This window comes from Calliopsis andreniformis, chromosome 12 (genome assembly GCF_051401765.1).
Source record: "Calliopsis andreniformis isolate RMS-2024a chromosome 12, iyCalAndr_principal, whole genome shotgun sequence".
In the NCBI taxonomy this organism is placed as follows: Eukaryota; Metazoa; Arthropoda; class Insecta; order Hymenoptera; family Andrenidae; genus Calliopsis; species Calliopsis andreniformis.
In genome coordinates this window covers 16,655,057-16,673,028 of record NC_135073.1, presented here as the reverse complement: position 1 = coordinate 16,673,028, position 17,972 = coordinate 16,655,057, and the positions used below count along the sequence as shown (strand labels likewise).

The 17,972-nt window shown below is 43.2% G+C and overlaps 4 protein-coding genes across 5 annotated transcripts in view; 1 reads left to right on the top strand and 3 right to left on the bottom strand.

Annotated features, from left to right (window-relative positions):
* Positions 1–1,870, bottom strand: part of LOC143186227 (bromodomain adjacent to zinc finger domain protein 2B) — a 127,933-nt gene extending 126,063 nt beyond the window's left edge. The window contains exon 1 of the mRNA XM_076389767.1: positions 1,822–1,870. The gene's annotated coding sequence lies outside the window, so the exon portion shown is untranslated. The remainder of the gene's footprint in view (positions 1–1,821) is intronic.
* Positions 1,871–8,425: 6,555 nt separating this feature from the next.
* LOC143185545 (uncharacterized) lies at positions 8,426–11,758 on the bottom strand. 2 transcript variants are annotated; one of them, XM_076388642.1, is made up of 11 exons: positions 11,709–11,758; positions 10,874–11,170; positions 10,680–10,751; positions 10,471–10,597; positions 10,280–10,373; positions 9,806–9,921; positions 9,492–9,728; positions 9,189–9,394; positions 9,053–9,121; positions 8,795–8,978; positions 8,426–8,689 (listed from the first exon to the last, which is right to left on the bottom strand). In XM_076388642.1, exons 3-10 carry the CDS (start codon positions 10,702–10,704, stop codon positions 8,833–8,835), a joined length of 1,020 nt encoding a protein of 339 aa, XP_076244757.1. In that variant the 5' UTR covers positions 10,705–10,751; positions 10,874–11,170; positions 11,709–11,758; the 3' UTR covers positions 8,426–8,689; positions 8,795–8,832. The 2 variants fall into 2 exon arrangements, with proteins under 2 accessions (XP_076244757.1, XP_076244756.1); XM_076388641.1 differs by having other exon boundaries at positions 10,680–10,756; positions 11,709–11,757.
* Positions 11,568–14,755, bottom strand: LOC143186286 (uncharacterized). The gene is made up of 14 exons (XM_076389860.1): positions 14,580–14,755; positions 14,449–14,531; positions 14,258–14,380; positions 14,049–14,193; positions 13,800–13,979; positions 13,567–13,721; positions 13,401–13,497; positions 13,270–13,336; positions 12,954–13,194; positions 12,695–12,878; positions 12,542–12,632; positions 12,318–12,473; positions 12,174–12,257; positions 11,568–11,903 (listed from the first exon to the last, which is right to left on the bottom strand). The coding sequence occupies exons 1-14, from the start codon at positions 14,753–14,755 to the stop codon at positions 11,610–11,612; spliced, it is 2,076 nt and encodes a 691-aa protein (XP_076245975.1). The 3' UTR covers positions 11,568–11,609.
* Positions 14,756–15,601: 846 nt separating this feature from the next.
* LOC143185547 (3-hydroxyisobutyrate dehydrogenase, mitochondrial) lies at positions 15,602–17,569 on the top strand. The gene is made up of 7 exons (XM_076388645.1): positions 15,602–15,812; positions 15,926–16,005; positions 16,077–16,249; positions 16,333–16,454; positions 16,535–16,745; positions 16,817–16,943; positions 17,025–17,569. The coding sequence occupies exons 1-7, from the start codon at positions 15,770–15,772 to the stop codon at positions 17,205–17,207; spliced, it is 939 nt and encodes a 312-aa protein (XP_076244760.1). The 5' UTR covers positions 15,602–15,769; the 3' UTR covers positions 17,208–17,569.
* The last annotated feature ends 403 nt before the right edge of the window (positions 17,570–17,972 follow it).

Here is a 17,972-nt window from a genome sequence, read left to right as displayed (position 1 = left end):
CGTTCACGGTATCCAGCGCGATCCAATTTTAGAGGACTCTCGGCTCGCAGAGGTATCGTTCGACGTGAATTTCTACGCCAATGCGAGGTCGCAGTGGCAACGGCGTCGCTATTAGAACGCGGCGAGCGTTTCCGCGGAACGCGCACACGGAATGACAGATGATCGGGGCCTCGTCGTTCCTTCAAAGCGACTCGCTGAAAGTCGTCGAACGAAATCGTCGAAAAGAGGACTTCTGGCTCGCCACGGAGTCGTTGCGCTCCCGTATTCTCGTCTCTCCTCTCCAGTCGCACTCGACGCGAGAAGTGCTCTCTCGGTTCCCCGTGGAAAGAACGCGCATCTCGCTCGTCGTTGATTTAGGTCGTTAACGGTAAAACGGCGGCGATCGCTGTGCTCGCGAAACCAAACGAAGACCCGTTAAGACGGCTCTCGATTTTGCTGCCGTGCCTGCCCCGCGATCGCCGGTTGTAATTGCACCTGCACGAAAATTGCGTCACATCGGTCTTGAGTTGTCTCAGTTACGACCGACCGCGAAGACCTACGTTCGCTTCAAGTATTAACCCTTAACGATCGGATTCCTTTCAAATTTACTTTCGAATTCACTGGCCAAAACTATTTCAATCATATTCCACATCAATTTATATTTTACGATCGTTGAGATGCTTTTTGTATTCCTACTGGTGCGTCAAGTGCTTCGCGACAGTCACAGATTTGCAGGAATTGGAGATTTGGCGAGCACGTACGTGTCAGAGGCTTGAGCGTAAGGAATTAACCCTCACAGATATCTATTCACTTAGATTAATATGTATGCGTATGCAGAGGGTTTGAAATGTGAGGACTATTGCAGCAGATGTGTTTCGACTTGCTTTTAATGATTAGAATATTAAATCTGAGAAATGGGAGGTAATTATTATTGCCTAATGCATCTAGTATCACGCATGGAAATGACTGGTAAACACTTTGCACAGGAGAATCGAGAAACTTTCCCTAGTTTATGTACTACCTACTCTTCCAGCTAAGAACTCTACGCAAGTTGTACAATGTATACTTCTGCATATCCCGAGCTTTAAATTTTCTAGAGGAACGTCACTCACGGAACACCCACCGAATACCCGAATATCTCTGTAGCTATAAGGCAAGATGACATAAGTCACGCTTTTAAAAAACTGAGTTTATAACCCAGGTGAAGTCTACGAGATAGAATCTACGTTTTCGATAAAAGCAGATTATGTTAAAAAACGAGATTCCAATAACACTGAATTATATGAGAATATAAAAAAAAGACAGAACTACGATGCATATAACTTACGCTATATTCTCTTACAGCTGCAGAAATTTCGCTATCGCAGACCCTCAACTGTTTCGAGCTCGATCGTCCACAGAATGGAATTCGGAAGGAAGGACGCGGGCACAGGTACACGGAGGGTTATTGCACGGCGGAATCGAAGGAGTCGCTTGTACCGTTACAGCGCAGCAATACTGTACCTTACCTAACGAATTAGCTCCTCGTCTGTCGTGTTACATCTACCTCGTCTCGCTTGCACTTTCAGCGGTTGGTCGTGAGACAGATAAACACAAGCCGGACACGTCGCGTCACGGACCCGAGCACTATCGTCTACGACGGTTCGATCTGTCTCACCTACTGACGTGCGATCTATCGATCTCTTTGTCCAGCGAAGCACAACTGTGTCACAACCTCGAACCCCAAGGATCCGACGTAATCTCTCGCACTGGCGACGCGGGGAGGAAACGAGGGGGACCGAAATACCGCGGCAACTCACTACCAATACAGAAGTGCCGAGTTTAAAGAACGATGTTTCTTACCTAAAACGTATCGAAATTCCCGGTTCTCGCGTGACACTGGCTAACGAGCCTGGCTGCACACCTTCCGACGAAATATCATTCCACGTCTGTCCGACAGGCACGAGGCGAGGGACCTTCGACGAGACCTTCGGGCCGCACTTCGTGAGAGGGACGCGCAGGTATAACACGACGCTGGGCGATCGGGCCTCGAAGCCACGACCAGGCGACTGTGACTCTCACTCGTTCCGAGCCCCGGCACGACACGTCGCGGTGGCGTCCCGAGGAACGAGAAGCCGTAACGACGATCACACAAAGGACAATCGATGCTCTACCTCTCCTCCCTCCCTCTCTCTCCCGCTCAAGCTCTCACTCACTCTCTCTCTCTCTCTCCCTCTTTCTCTGCCCCCTCTCTACCTCTCTCTTACTCTCTATCGCTCCGTGGATTCTCACTTGAGACAGATACGTCGTCGCACTATTTTTTCTCACACGCTACTATACGGAACTATACGTACCACGGTTACCGCGAACACCCGCAGTTACCGATTAAACGAATACAGAGCTGAAACTCGCTCGAATTCGCTCGAACTCGCGCGTACGATCGCGTTTTACGTTCACGGCCGCGTCGTAGCCGCGTGCAACGTTCTCCCGGATCGTCTTCACGTTGTCCGCCCAAACGAGAACCGCGCTCGCGTCTGTCCACGTCCGTACGTCGCGGGCGCCGATGGCGGAATGAACCGGTGGCGCCGCGAGCGCCGACACAGGCGCCCTCGCGAACTAACCCGCCTCTTCGCCACCACTACCGTCTCCCTCGACTAACACAGAGGAAACCGCACGAACCTTTACCAACACGAACAGGACACGGCCGCGCTGTCTCTCTTTTTTCTGCCTCGGTCCCTCGCTCGCTCTCCTCGTCGATGCCAGAAATACGCCGCGCACGAATACACGGAAAATGAGTAGGATCGTACGACAGCTACACTCCGCCGAATCTATAATGGATATTCGCACCGACGGACCACCTGGCCCGCCTCCCCTCGCTACACACCATCTAACGGGTGTCCACCGATTCACACTGACACCAGCGAACGCTGCACCCTGCAGTTTTCGGCCACCCCACGCGTATGACTCAAGCGGAGCACGTGGGAGGAGAGGGGGTTGTTTTGGTGGAACGAGAGCTGGAGCATTTGTGAGGTAACAGTTACCATTTTAAATTCTATTAATTGTAACGTAATTGAGTTTTAGGGAGGCGCAAATGAGGGAGTAGTTTTTTTTAAATGGGGGAATTTTTTAAATTCGATCGTACTTGTGGACACCAAAGGGCGTTCGATGTATAATTCGCATCGATCACCTAAAGCCTCTGGTAATGTGTCTATATGTTAGTAGTAGGTACTCAGATGGTTAAAGAGAGGCAAGTTTCTTACTCTCCAACTGCCCTTGCACTTCGTAAGTTTTGTGTCTCATGAGATGATGTTAATTGGACCAAGTCCAAGATCGCAATTTTATCGAATCGAGCAAGGTGGATCGTGATAAGTATGTGGTACTCCAGAGAAAAGTTGGTGCACGTTACGATGTCGCTTTCTACGCTCCGTACACTAGGAAAAGCGAGCTATCTTCGAAATCTGCATTTCTCGAGAGTCAGCGAGTCAAGCATACATTAAAAGTTACGTTACTGCTGATTTCGCTTTCGCCTCGTGCTCTTCTGTGCGCGAACGCCGGAAGAGGAATCGGGGGATTCTAACGGGTGTCTTTTCACTTCTCTCTCCACCATGCTTTCTAACTTGCACGACTTTAGGACCGTCTGTCCCTTACCCTTCCAGCGCAACGCACAGTGACTGTTAAATCACGCTCTCTGATCTCTGCGTATATACAGCTAGTGTTAATAAAAAAAAGGAAAAAAAGAATGTCTTTCTTCTATGGAGAGCTTGGAGGAAACAGATACTAATTAAACTCGAGGCGCGAGTATTTACGCGTCCTTTAAAAGCGTCGAGTCTCCTCGTCTCCTTTGACCAGCGACACGTAAATTGATCGTTATTATGACCAGAAACACCTGCGACAAGGTTGATACAGTTACCTCGTTGCATCCCTGTCGTAATCGTAATAAAACCTACGCTGTTCTCGAACTCTGCACCCTATTACCGCGTTAATTGGCCTCTGAACAGCACGTACAGTCCGCGTGACCCAATTCGCAGGCGTGTCTTACTTTTATCCGCTTCGATTTTTCGATGGACGCCCCTCGTTATGTCCGACTTTTGGTCATCGAGTCTTCCGATTAACACGTACAGGAGAGAGGAATAGAACGACCTCGGTTCGGAACGTTATATGGAGGAAACGTGCATCGTATCGTTCCTGACGTAAAGGTGCAAGGTGACTCGTTGAAGAAGACGAATCTGCCGTGGCAAAAAGTAATAAAAATTGGCCGTCGTTTACGCGATGTCACCGTTGAACCACGATGACGTAAATAGCATCGGCGAGGACGCCAGGCCGAGCCCTTTCATTGGTGGGTTTTTCAGGGCGTGCTTCGATCCACGCAGTAGTTGAAACGACGTAGTTCGGATTCTAACCAAATTGAATACCTCGCTGGCGTTAACGATTAAGTCTTGCCAGAAACACTAAACTATGATTATTCATTTCTGTTCACCTTTCGCAACTTCGCTGCAAAAGGCAACTCAAGAAACTTGGTTTACAAATTACAATCATAAAGCACTTTAATAGAAGTAGGTTAATATTTTTTTAAGCTGTGTCAGCTTTGAACAGAAAGTGCGATTTATTGTTTCTTTTGTTGTGTACCTCTGCCACGCATTTTTACCGATAATATCGTGTCGTGTAATTAGTCCAGTTGCGTAATAACATACTTCCTCACTTGCATCTCACGACAGATGCAAAATAAGAGGAGGAAAGATTCTCGCGTTCAACGAATTCAACCGTATCTGTCTCCCGATGTAATCTTGGAAATAGAGGAACCTCGAGGAAACTCATTACAACTGCTCGCACTTTGTCGTCCTCCTCGTTGCTCGCCGACGTTGCGCCGACTCGAAAGCATTGGCGGACGCTCATTTCTTATCCGAAGAAGAAAGAGGAGCCCTTTTGGCTCGACTCCCCTTTGCCAATATCCGTTAAAGCCAGAACTTCGGAAAGCCCGCGCCGATGCGAACGCCGCTGCACCCTGCAGCTCTGTTGCATCCGAAATTCAGCTCTTGCGCTAACAATGTTTGTAAACACCAATAAATCTATTATTATATTAATTATTTGCCGATCGCGTGACAAAATAGATTTATTAATTGTACATTAATGGTCAATCCTGCTTATAGATTATACAATTATTTACTTATAAATGGTCTTTCAGTGCAATTAGCATACAAATGGTCGATCGATGTAATTCATTACACAGTCGACCGCTCGGCCTGGAGTGCGGAACAGTGTTCGTCATATCGTTACAATAGTAGTGGGTTACAGGCCGCACGAATCCGAACGCTGAAACCTTTTTCTATATCGCGAACGAAGAATTACCAGGACTTGCAAGAATACTACTCGAGGGACACAAAATAAGTGGAGTTCTACATTACGCGAAATTTTGCCAGAAAATCCAGCCGAAACTTTTACCTTCCCCAAAATAACAAGTAAATCGGGGTGTCTTCCAGCTTGACGCAAACACCGCCATTAATTACCTCCTTGTCGAACAGCCTAATTATAAGTATCGATTATACTCGCATCGCGTAACCATCTCCCACGCGACCCCTCGCGAAGGGAAATCTTGAAATTGGACGAGCGAAGGCAGGAGGAGAGCCTCGAGTCTCGGGTTGCCATCCCGTCGCGCGAGTGCTCGCGTTTCTCGCCGTCTTCGGCGTCGTCGTCGTCGTTGCGCCGGCTCGAAAGCATCGGGAGGACAGCGTCGTTTCCCGTCCAGAGAAAGAGAGGAGTCGTTCGTTCGGTCGCGTACCTCGCGAACCACGGCGCGTAAAGAAAGAAGAAAAGGAAAAAGGGGGCAGGAAGGAGAGGGGACACGTAGCGAGGAGGACAGGAGAGAGAGAGGGGTTCCTGGATCGAAAGACGCTGGAAGGGATACAGGGCGTCGCGGGGAGGGCTGGGAGGAAGCAGCGAGAGGAAGGGAAAAAAGGCACGTCGTTCGAGTGGATGCGATACGCGCCCTGGAGATCGTACGCAATGCCCGTGGTTATCTAGCTTAACTCGTGAAAGCCTAACGAACGTTCTCCTCTTACCGCGAGCTGCTAACGCGAATCCTCTGCGGCGCGAGCGCGAACGCCGTCAGACACCTGAGAGATAATGTCTCGTAATAGCTCCCGTACAAGACCCGACCAGCTTCGTAATCTTTATACATAGTTCTAAGGGCGGAAACGGGGAATCACGGTGCACCGGAAGCACCCGGGATTTATACGATTTACGTGTGCACGCGTTGCCTACGGCCGAGCATTTTTCCATGGACGTGGACGCGTATGTGCTTACAAGGGACCTGTGTGCGTTCGCGGGGGGTCGTAAATACGGAATTTATGGCACAAGGAAAGACAAATACATACTTTCAGGAATAAGTAGGTAGCGAGGTTTGATACCTCGGAAGGAGTATTCGCCGAGATTTATGTATATGGCGTATCGAGGAGGTTTTCCTATTTTTTGATACAGATGGTTAGTTTTTTGGAGTCACGTGAATGTATCATGATTACGTGCGCAGTATTCAGTACTGTGCTCTATTTCAGATTGATTGATAACTTTGACAGGGCTGGAATGCGCTCATTGTAACCTTGACACAGTTTCTGAATCTCTTCCTAGCTTCGAGTACTCAGAGAATTCGACGTCGAACCAGAGAATAAGACAGTTTTATCGTTAATGCGTTGCACCACGGAACACGTGTTCTCTCTGGTCTTCTCTTGCATCATAGCTTTACGTATCGATCGCGGGTAACATTCTAACACGGTGCACGTTGATGCTTCATTTACGTTGCAGGAAAGCGTGAACGTATGTGCATGAAACATGGCGCGAAGTAGGCATTCGAAACGCAGGATCTAAGAATTCTGAATCCTTAACTTCTTATAGAGAACGAATGCTCGTTTTTTCTCAGCTTCAGCAAAATTCGTGATTCGAGCATTTTTTCATTCAGTTTATTCGTTTACAATACCACAGCCGACTCTACTACTAGCCATGTTCAACGAAAAACAGCGAACTGCGGGAGTTCGATTTTGCACTTGATCGGACTCTCCCAGTGTTACTGCTTTTCGTTCAGCACAGGTAGTACTAAAGTCGGCTGTGACAATACCGTAGTTAAATTTCGTTGAAGGTGGGAGGAAAAGGAGCATTCACTCGCTTGGTCTAAAAGCACTATCACTAATTTTTTTTAAGATAGATTCGCCGAAACGTCCACTGTCTCGTTTTCCCATCATTTCCAGCACTTCGTCATTGCCCCCAGGGCGGTTGATTTTCCTGCGTCCACCTTTAAAAAATTTGGCGTTCCTAGCAGAGGCACGGAGCCGAAAAGGGAAGCCGCGTCCGTGGTAATCCGTGTCGCCTCCCCGGGAAAGCCGAGAAGGAGGAAGCGACGCGCAACGACGGCGGCAGCGATGGCTCGCAATTTACAGCGGCGCAAAACGATTTCGAGGAGCCACGTTGCCGTGGCTGCGTATGGATCGAGCTTTAGACGCGCGCGGATCTCTTTGTGTAACACGAGGGCCGCAGGGCCATCTTCTTTCTCCTCTCTGGACGGCCTCTGATACCTACTCCCCTTCTCCGCCTCCTCCGCCTTCCTTTCTACCCCGGTGATTCTCATCCTCGTTCTTCTTCAGCGGCAGCGTCTCCTCCTGACGCCGCTCCTCTCTCTGTCCCCGCGACGAGTCATCTCGTTTAGGTCGTGCAAGCTGGGCAAGGGGAGGGGAACGAGGAGGACTCGATGGCACGGTGGAACGGGGCGGCAGGAAGGACGGCAGCGGGGAGAGATCGTTGGCTGCGGAGATGCGACGGGGGGAAGGGCCGGTGCGCCAAGGAACGAGCAGAGGAACCGAGAAGAGAGGCGACAGGGTCGAGGGAGAGTAGCTACGGGACAGAAGGATATATGGCTGTGTATTATGTACTCGAGACCCGTGTTACATACGCCTTCGTTCCTCCATGTACGCGGATGGGCAGGTGTGCGTTTCCGAGCAGCACGCTCGACGTTGGCCCCTGTGTGTTGGTCGGCCGTACGAAGGTGTGCGAGGCGAAGACTCACTTCGCACGCAAGTCTCTAACCAGCTCGCATCGAAGATGCGGCGAACATGGAATCACGCGACACGCGTAAAAATCGTTCCTGCGATCCTGCCGCGGTGAGCGCGTCAAGCGAGAGGAGAGATGGGGATAATGGCACATCGAATGGATGAGCGCCGCGAGAGGGACGATATTCGAGCCTGTGTTCCGTGGGTGGAGTTGAGCGGAGAACACTGTGCCAGACAAATTGCGACTGATAATTATCGCCCGGCTGGGACACCGAGGCAGAACGAGATAGGATGACCAATTTTTGACAAGGCTCCAATGGACACGGAAATGGTCCGAGGGGCTGGTTCGTGTATGGACGAGAGATTGATGGATTTCTCGGATTTTTCTCTTATTTAAATATCGCTAATTAGGATGTGGAGTGTGGTATCAATGCCTCTGAATCTGAAAACTATTTTATTTTATAGAATAATATAGAATATTCTGGTTTACAGAATAACCGATTTGTTACCCTTGAATTATATCCATTCATGTTTCATCTTCCTGTGTGTATAAATTAAGGAAATCGAGTAATGAGTCATAAATTTACGTAGCGACAATTGCTATTCCCATGGTTGCTTAATTAGTGACATGCGACATGCAGCGAACTCTGGCGATCGAAACCATTAACGCCCATTTTGCTTGGTCGTACCGTTGATATCGACTAAAGGTAATATTGCACTGTCATAACTTATTTTGCAATGCGCTTATTGATTATCTAAATGTGGGTAATAAATGATAATAGATTTGTTATTCAAATGAGATTTACCTTGATCAGTTGAACTCTTTATCTCTAATTTGGTACCTCTACATTTTTGAATATGGACAAACTTTTGCGTTTTCTTTGCCCCATTTAATCCAAGCTAGTAGTGGATAATTTTCGTTAAACCAGAACATGATAGCTATTAAGTAATTAAAATATGTTCTTATCACTGCACCAATATAGGGTACGCCTAGAACAAACAAGCGAATTTAATTAGAATGCAGTTACAGACGGATCATTTTTTCATTGAAAGATAACACTTACTGCACAGATATAAGGTCCATTCACGCTGCTTGAAATTGAAGTAGGAAAACCAGCTAAGAGGAACCGAATCTACAAATAAGATTATTGTTATTTTTTTGTAGAATTAGAAATCATGAAAAGATAAAACAAATCTTACGTTTTACTCCAATCAAATTATACATCAAAGTTATAAGAGCGTTCCTGTTAACCAAAAAATCACCATACCACAGACCGTCTAATATACTAAACGCCATTGTTTCCCAGTTCTGGGAAGGCTTCTCTAAGTAAGGCGCGATTATCTCAGTCGAGATTTTTCTGCATAATTCGGTCGTTTCCTCCACCGTTTTGCGACAAATGTTTAATCTAGAGATTGCAACTGATCATTATCAAATAATCCAATACATTTATCGGAACAATATTTTCACATAACGTTAAGTTGTCTTCACAGTGATGTAATTACCGATCCGATATACCCAGGAGATAACCAGTGACGCGCCAGAAGTGATTGAGACCCTCAAGATCTTCGCGCGTACGATGCGCTAGCCCCACGCTCTCAGGTGCTGTGAAAGCAAACCCCATGAAGCCAAATTGTGTGATTGCCATATCTTGTTGGTAAATCCCATGGAATCCCGCTTTGATATGGTTTTTGGAGTTAACCGCATGTTTACTTCGAATTAGGTTTATCGCTTTGAACCACCTTGAATGGGATAATCCCAGATTTGTGAGACTTCTTCGTTTTTTCTGGGAGCCTTAATCGAATATCTGAGGACTTACTTTAAATTTGGGCTGAATATGTCGTTGTAGTAAAGCACACGTGTGAGCAGCGTCGTTCCTACGTATCGTATGAAAGCTGCCTTAGGCGTGCTACTCCTTTTGGTATATATGAGTACCTGTGAAGAGACGATTTTGTAATGCCTGATACGATCTTGTTCGTCGTCATGTGATTCATATAAACTACTTGAATGCGTTTTATGTAACTCTTTGACTGGCGGCACGATGAGGAACTTGATACTAGAATTCAGTGAGCACAGGTCGTTACAGTTACAACATACATTTGTTAAATATGATTCGGTGAAAAAGTGGCCCAATGAATAAGACCACGTTAATTCTTACTGTATATGCTACGCATATGTATGTATTCAAATTTATGGAACAGAAAGATTACTAATACTTTGTTATAGATAACAAGCGTAAGTCCGAAAGTTCAGTTCAAAAGTTTCACTTTATCGAAATGAGAAGTATAATTACATTCTCTGTCCCTGGAGTAGAAATTATCGCAAGTAGACCCGCGATACATAGTGTTGTAAATCCCAGTATATTTTGTGTTTGAAACTCTTGACCCCTAAAACAAAAATGTCTTCAAATTATCTCTGCGATATTTAGATAACACATCAGCTAATTAGTTCTATTTGTAGTCACATTCTTTTGATTTCACTTACCTTTTGAATAGTTTCTCGTCGAACCATTCTGGTAAATCATCTGGCGTTACTTTCACAAATTCCGTACTGAGAAGAGACCGATCTTCCAAAAGCACCTTCAAATGTTCGTCCACCGTGGCTGGTTGGACTATCAGAAGTTCCAATGATTATATTTCCTTGTAATAATATGCTTATAAATATACATATTCGAAGTGTCAAGTATCACTCACCATCGTCGATGTGTTTCTTTTTCATGATTCCGGAAGAATGAAAACTTTCAGGACTAGAGGCACGATTAACAGCTTTACTAATGCAGAGAGAGAGAGAGAGAATTGTTACATCAAAGACTAGGTTCCATAATGATAATAAAAAATACTTCGTAATGTATAATAGTCTCCGAAAATAGTCCTTAAAGTGTACTTACAAATATTTGGTGTCAGTAAAAAACCACTGAATTGCTTCTATCACAATTTAAAACATATTAGGTACAAGCGTGTAAACACTTTTAGCTATGGCACGTTTCGTATATTTTAATTTGTTTCACTTAAAATCCTTTTTCCATTCGTATCAACTTATTACAACTTCTCTGTCAAGGTGTCGTCAGCACGAGCGTACTATGCCTCACTAACTGCTAGCCTCCTCTCGCGTCATTATATCCATGCAGGCCAGTACTTGTTTCTCGGGTGGCAGGGTCGGTTTCAGACCGTTAGTCGCCTCTGCGCTAGAAACATTTGCCCAGCCTATCAGTCTAAATCGCGAGTCGATTTATAATCTAACTCAACCTATGGGAACCTAATGGTAATATTCCTTGATAAATGAAAATGTTTGATATATTTATTTTTATTTTATTCAAACAATAAATCTATTTCTTCCTATATAATCATAGTAATACTAACCATAGCAGTAATGAACTCATAGTTCTCTAAAAAATTCTATAAAATTATAATTACACGTACCTACAGCAGAATAAAATATAGCTATACTGTATTTGACGAATTTGAAATGCAAATAAGATAAAAGAACTGATACATGAATATCAAAGGTCAGAGATTTTACCAAAAATTTCTTACTGAAAGATATGATCTTTTAAACGAGCAATTGTTTGATAAATAAAGCAATGTAAAATTAACATCATGACTAGATTTTTTCTGCTTATCATGCTATTCTGATTCTCTGGATCTACGTTTGCCGTCAATACGTCGTAGAACTTCGCGAATAGATGTTGACTTAGCAGCGCGCTTCAATTCCACATAAAATACCAGTATCGCTATCGAGGAACCGACGAGGAGCAGCGAAAATCCAGCTCCTAACGGCGTCAGTCCGAGAACTTGCACGCTTCCGTCATATCCGTCATGTTCCTGGAGAACTTCGCGGAGATTATAGCTATCTCGTTTGCGAATGATGTCGCGTAAATGCCAAATCGTGATACCGGTCTCCTTTAAATACAGTATTATCTGCAACAACATCAGTAAAAACAGTTCTTGGCAACGACATTGAAAAGTAATGTATTTTAAACGTTTCCTTCATTTCTATACTCTGTTGCTAACTTATTAATCATGTGTATAATTAATAACCCATAATTATTAGTAGATTGTATAATAAAGCGATATAATCTAGCATTGCATCACAGATAAAACATTTTGTTATCTTGACGTTCCAAAAATAGGTCTGCTTTCAAATAAACGACGGTAATGAAAAGCAAATGCAATGTTTAAAAAGCTTACTCTGTTCACAGGTTCTAACAGCCACGGTTGAAGAGCGAAGGCAGCATAGAAGCTCCCCACCGACTGCTTCATAAGTCTGTAATGCTATAGAGATGCATTAAATCACATTTCCTGTTCACGGTTCGTTCGGTCCGACCTATCTACCTTCAGATCCTCGTTCGAGATGTAGTCGTCGGGGAAAAAACACTTGTCGACGATTTTTCCGAAAATCGCGTAGTTACCCTGCGCGATGAGGTCTCTCGATTGCCTGTCGCTCTCCACGTAACGATATCTACTCGGCAGTTGGGCTGAATACGGGTCCTACGAGAGTAAACTTACACAGATATGCTATTCTAATTAAAATATGTAATCAGAATGTGTGCACGTACCGTGAGATCGAAGTAATCACGGAACGGCGGCACTTGACCCGTTTTTCCCCATGTTAAATTCGCCAGGAGAAACTGTTCGATGGTATCGATCCTGGAAACGCATTAGCGCGCACGATCTTTTCGCATTGTTTCAGAATTATGGTCCAGCGTTACCTGCTCTCGTATTCCGAGCTCGCCAGCCGGGCTGCAAGGCTGCTGCAATAAGCGGTGATTATTAACCATCCCGCGGTTCTCCACAGAAGTATCTGGAGTTTGTTGTTCCTGATGGTTTTCGGCACGGAGCTGCTCAGCAAACAACCGATTAGGTCCATGAGGGTAATTAGAAAATTCCGGAAACCTGGGGAATACGGATTAAAAGCTGTTATTGCAATTAGGAAATTTTGCATACTCAAAACGAATATTGTGCACTTGCGTTTCGGGAACATTGGGTCGATCCAGGCACGGGTGTATGTGTAGAGACTGTGGGAGAGTATCATGGATAGGAAAAGGTACCAGATTTCTTTCGTGAATGGCCTGGTGAGGGCCCAGAAGCTTGTCGTTCGCTGTGGTCGAGGTACCAAAAAGTGGATGAATAATTGGTACCATGGTTCTGACAAATGCACGAACATGTTTTGGTCTTGGGTCAGCCAGATACTACCAAAGGCGATGTCTGCCTAAAGGTACCATTACCTATTATAATGTTTCATCCCATAAGCGTAGAACGATTACTAATACAGAAATACATATACCTTATTATCGCGGATCATTTGTATCATACCACCCTTCCACTCTGTTTCATTCACACGTCTGCCATACCTATAGAAAGGTAATCATTAACTCATTTTTATAGTCTAACGTAGTGATCACTGTAGTTAATTACATATAAATTCCTTCTGGTTTTTGTATAGTCCACGTGAAATTCAGTTTTTCCGCCATAATCAAGAACAATTGCATTTCCACGCCATCCTTCTCTAGATCTACGATTTAGAAGAGAATCGATTATGTGTATCATATATAATGATGCAAAACAAGCTAATAAAATGTACCATTCTTCACAGTGAACACTTCCATTTGCACACCATCGATCGTTTTATTAGCAGTGTTATTTAGGTAAGTCATAGGCGGTCGATAGACACTGCAGACGCGTAATTCTCTGCCATGCAGATTGATATTTGCGTAGTCGTGTCTCATTTCGTCGTACCTTCCCATTTTAGCAGAACAAAGCAATTATATTTGTGGAATTTCTTATAACTCTTTATCGGTTTTTCTATTAATGTACCTGTTAATCCGGATGAATGACCGAGATTTTAAGTAATTCTGTGACAGCTTCCATACTCCAGATAAGGAAACTATATTTACATTTGCCATTTGGTACAAAAAATGATTGAGTATGATGGAATCGTTGGAAACATAGTTATTCAATATGACAAGAACTTCTGTCTTCCACTTTAACGAAAGCCTACCAAAATAAAGTGTTTCGTAAACTAAACATGCTCTCTTCATTTTAATTCTAAAACAATTATTTTACTTCTCCATAAATTTTGCAATCTCTGCCTCACGCGAGCTTAGCAAGAAATATCCGTCGCATTTATAGCTGCTCCGATTCAAGAGGTACTCGTACTTATAGGTGCGTTTGAATTGATTGAACAGTACTTCCGAATCATCGACTGAATCTAAGTAAAATTTGCAAACCTAGGCTCAACAGTTTTAAAAAGAGTAAAATTCTTTTCTACTAACCGCTTAAGTAGACGTTGCAGCACATCGTAGAGGAAAGTGACAGGTTGATGATCGTCGCAAAGTCATCGTCAGAAATCCAGGATCTAGTTTTTGGTATGAGAATGTCAGTTTTACTACTGAACACTGAGCAAAGAAACAGTGCAAAGGTGCAAATTAATGGATTCATCGTCGCGGCGAATCATAATTCTCACATATAAATGTAAATACTGTGTAACACAGCCCTGGTCTTTGCTGGCTGAGTTTAATTACGGTGCTCTTTGAGTGAGCATTGATCCTTTCACGTAACTAAGGAAACCCTTTGTTTAATCTTCTAATCACGAGCCTCTGATCTTGCCCGAGACCGAGCTTTTCTTTTTCACAAAGCCGTGGGTCAACAGTACGCGCTACGTGGCACGAGTGCATCCAGCTTGGAAATGGGACTCGAGTTCTCGGCAGGAACGTGTACACATAATTCGACGTAGAGGGTTGATGCAAATATATACCCAGGCTGCTGAACATACCTACACGTGCAATCGAACAACCCCACAGTAGGTGTAAACACGAATGTTTAGAGGAGTTTGATAGTCGATAAGGCTATGATAAAGAAGCCTCTATAAAATGAATTATAGTTCTTAGCTGAACTTAAATTTTATGTTGGCGTGTGCTACCAGCCTTGACTAAGTTTTGGTAATCTTTGAAATGTTAATCATAAATATTACTTATGAAATACATGATAGATTTTAATGGAACTAATTGAATAAAATTAGTAAACGTTTTAACAGTTATTCATCCCTTATGCATTAACGATCTGATAGTTTTTACAACTCTTTTTAGTGCAGAGGAAAGGCTACTAGTATCAGATGATAATATGCAATGCATTATTCGCGATACTATCTTCTCCTCTTCTTTATTTTTTTTAGTACCGTAGAAAGTTATTGTGGTCATGAAATTTTAATTTACGACTAAATTGTAATATCCGATAATGTCTGTAAAACACAAGCGTTGACCAATAGAATTATATCAGAAAAATAAAATGATCGTTTGTAGTACAACCAATAAAATTTGTTACCATGTCACATCCATTTCTACATTTTTATTTCTTTGATACACGTAAGTATATGCATAATCTTTTATCGCAATTACAGTACAACAGCATTCGTAGATAAGCGACAAGGCATAGCCATAGTAATATCAACCTTGTATGTCGCGTTGATAAAAATTGTTTGATATTGCGTAAAATTCATGGCCACGCGTTCATAATACTCATCGCCTTCGCGGTAAACATGGCTCGTGCGCTCAGTTTCTGCTTGCGCTTCGATAGTGATAATGTGTGCGAAAAGTCTTTCATTTGCATTGATTACGGAATAGAAATGGTATCCTGAAGTGGTGACAGCCGTTCTCGAAATGTACTGCCTTTTTTAAATGCATACGGCGACTCGATATTAAAATCAGGCCTGATTCCACAATCGGCATATGAAATCAAGTCTGAAATATGTAATTTCGCCGCCATATTGAGGACTCTATTTCTCCGCGATGAATGTTTTACCAGCATCGCTGTTTATTCGTCAAGCTACAGGTAGGTAGGTTTATTTTTAATTAATAATAAAGCACTTATAAGGAAAGTTTTATTCGAGAAATATTTATTAAACACATTGAATATTATTTTATTATTAATACATACAAATTTAGGGACACGATGTTTCTCGCGAGTCGGATTCATCGGTCTAGGCAACATGGGCGGTCACATGGCAAGAAACCTGTTAAAAAAAGTAAGATGTGACTCTAAGCGGTGTAGAGTTTCTTCCAAGTCAATATTAATTTACTTACATCTACGTCACAGGGTCACAAGTTGACCGTCTTCGATGTCAATGAATCAGCTGTGATGAATCTAACGGGTGCCAATAGTGTCGCGAGTCCTGCTGAAGTAGTAAAAGATGTCGAGGTTGTCGTTTCAATGCTGCCGTCCAGCCAAAATGTTGTTGACGTTTACAATGGACAAAATGGTGTGCTAAGGTAAGCAGAATCTTGCAATTTTACAGGTGTCTTTGATTTGATATTCTATTGACTATATTTTCTTTAGTCTTTCATACTTTCAGTTCAGCAAAGAAGGGTACTCTGTTGATTGACAGCAGCACCATCGATCCATTTGTGTCTCAGATAATGGCAAAGGAGGCTGAAAAATTTGGCGTTAGGTTTATTGACGGTCCAGTATCTGGAGGTACTTGAAAATTGTTCACTTCTAGAAATTTGGGATCAAGAGATAGGAATATATGTTTCTAATAGCTGGATTTTTCATAGGTGTGAACGCAGCTAAAGATGGAACCCTCACATTCATGGTGGGAGGATCGAAGGAGAACTTTGAGCTTGCCAAGCCACTGCTGGAATCAATGGGATCCAGGGTAATACATTGCGGAGACGTGGGAATGGGCCAAGCTGCAAAATTGTGCAATAATATGCTTTTGGCCATTAGTATGGCTGGCACAGCGGAAGCTTTCAATCTCGGGCAGAAGTAATGTGGCAAAAAGTTAGAGGATAATGGCCAATGAATTTAATTATTCTGGTAATCTTATTGCGTTTCAGATTGGGCTTGGATGCAAAAGTATTGGCTGAAATTGTAAATTCCAGCTCGGGAAGATGTTGGTCCTCTGAAGTGTACAATCCTGTACCAGGAATTCTCGACAACGTTCCAAGTTCGAAGAATTACGAAGTAAACTAATTCATTATCCAGTTTTAATCTTCTGGAATGTGAACTTTATGCAATAGAATTTTGGTTTGATTTCCTTTATAGGGAGGTTTTGGTACAGCTTTAATGGCCAAAGATTTAGGTTTGGCACAATCAGCTGCCACTAGGGTGGAAGCAACTATTCCTCTGGGTTCCTTGGCGCATCAAATATTTAGAGCGATTATTGGTCTAGGACACACGAAGAAAGACTTTAGTTATATTTATCAGTTTATAAAAGGACAGAAGTAATGCTATTCATAATTTTTATGATGTAAAAATTATTCTTTACTAGTGTTAATCTGTTTTTATAAAGAGACGTCTATTTTTTGGTCAATTTGCAATGTAAAGACTGTGTTTGTGAATTTTATATTTGACGAACCATGTGGCCGATAGAGTGCGCTAGGAGACAGAACATCAACACGATGCATCGGTAACAACATTAGAACTCTAGTTTACCGATATACACGCGGTTGCATTCATATGCATTTTATTTTATAAATCTTTTCATTTTACTTTTATTAGGAATATAACTACACTTATCACAATTACGACATTCGTATTTTTTAATTCTAGCTTCATTGAAATAAAATTTCTAAAACAAATGCAGTCTACACATCATTATATTGATTAACGTAGTACCTGAAAAACTACCATTCTACCAATTCAAATCTTTCACATATTCAACAAACGCCCCAATAATTTCAGCACATTTATCCCTCTCCATCCCTTCATAAAATACAATGCTACCTAAAACAACGCAGCACAAAATACAAAAAACCTTCCCAACAAAAACGATAAGTTACCCAAGAATCTCCCAACCACTCTACATTACCGACATCACCATCTCAACAGTTTCGGTAAGAACGGCATTTTCATGAAACCTCCAAAAACCTAAAAAAAGCTATCATCCAATCACTCGCTATCCCACAATCAGTGCCACAAATCCGTCCGAAATTTCCCTCATAAATAACCAGTGACACATCACACAGAAAGTAACTGTTCAATCGCTGCACT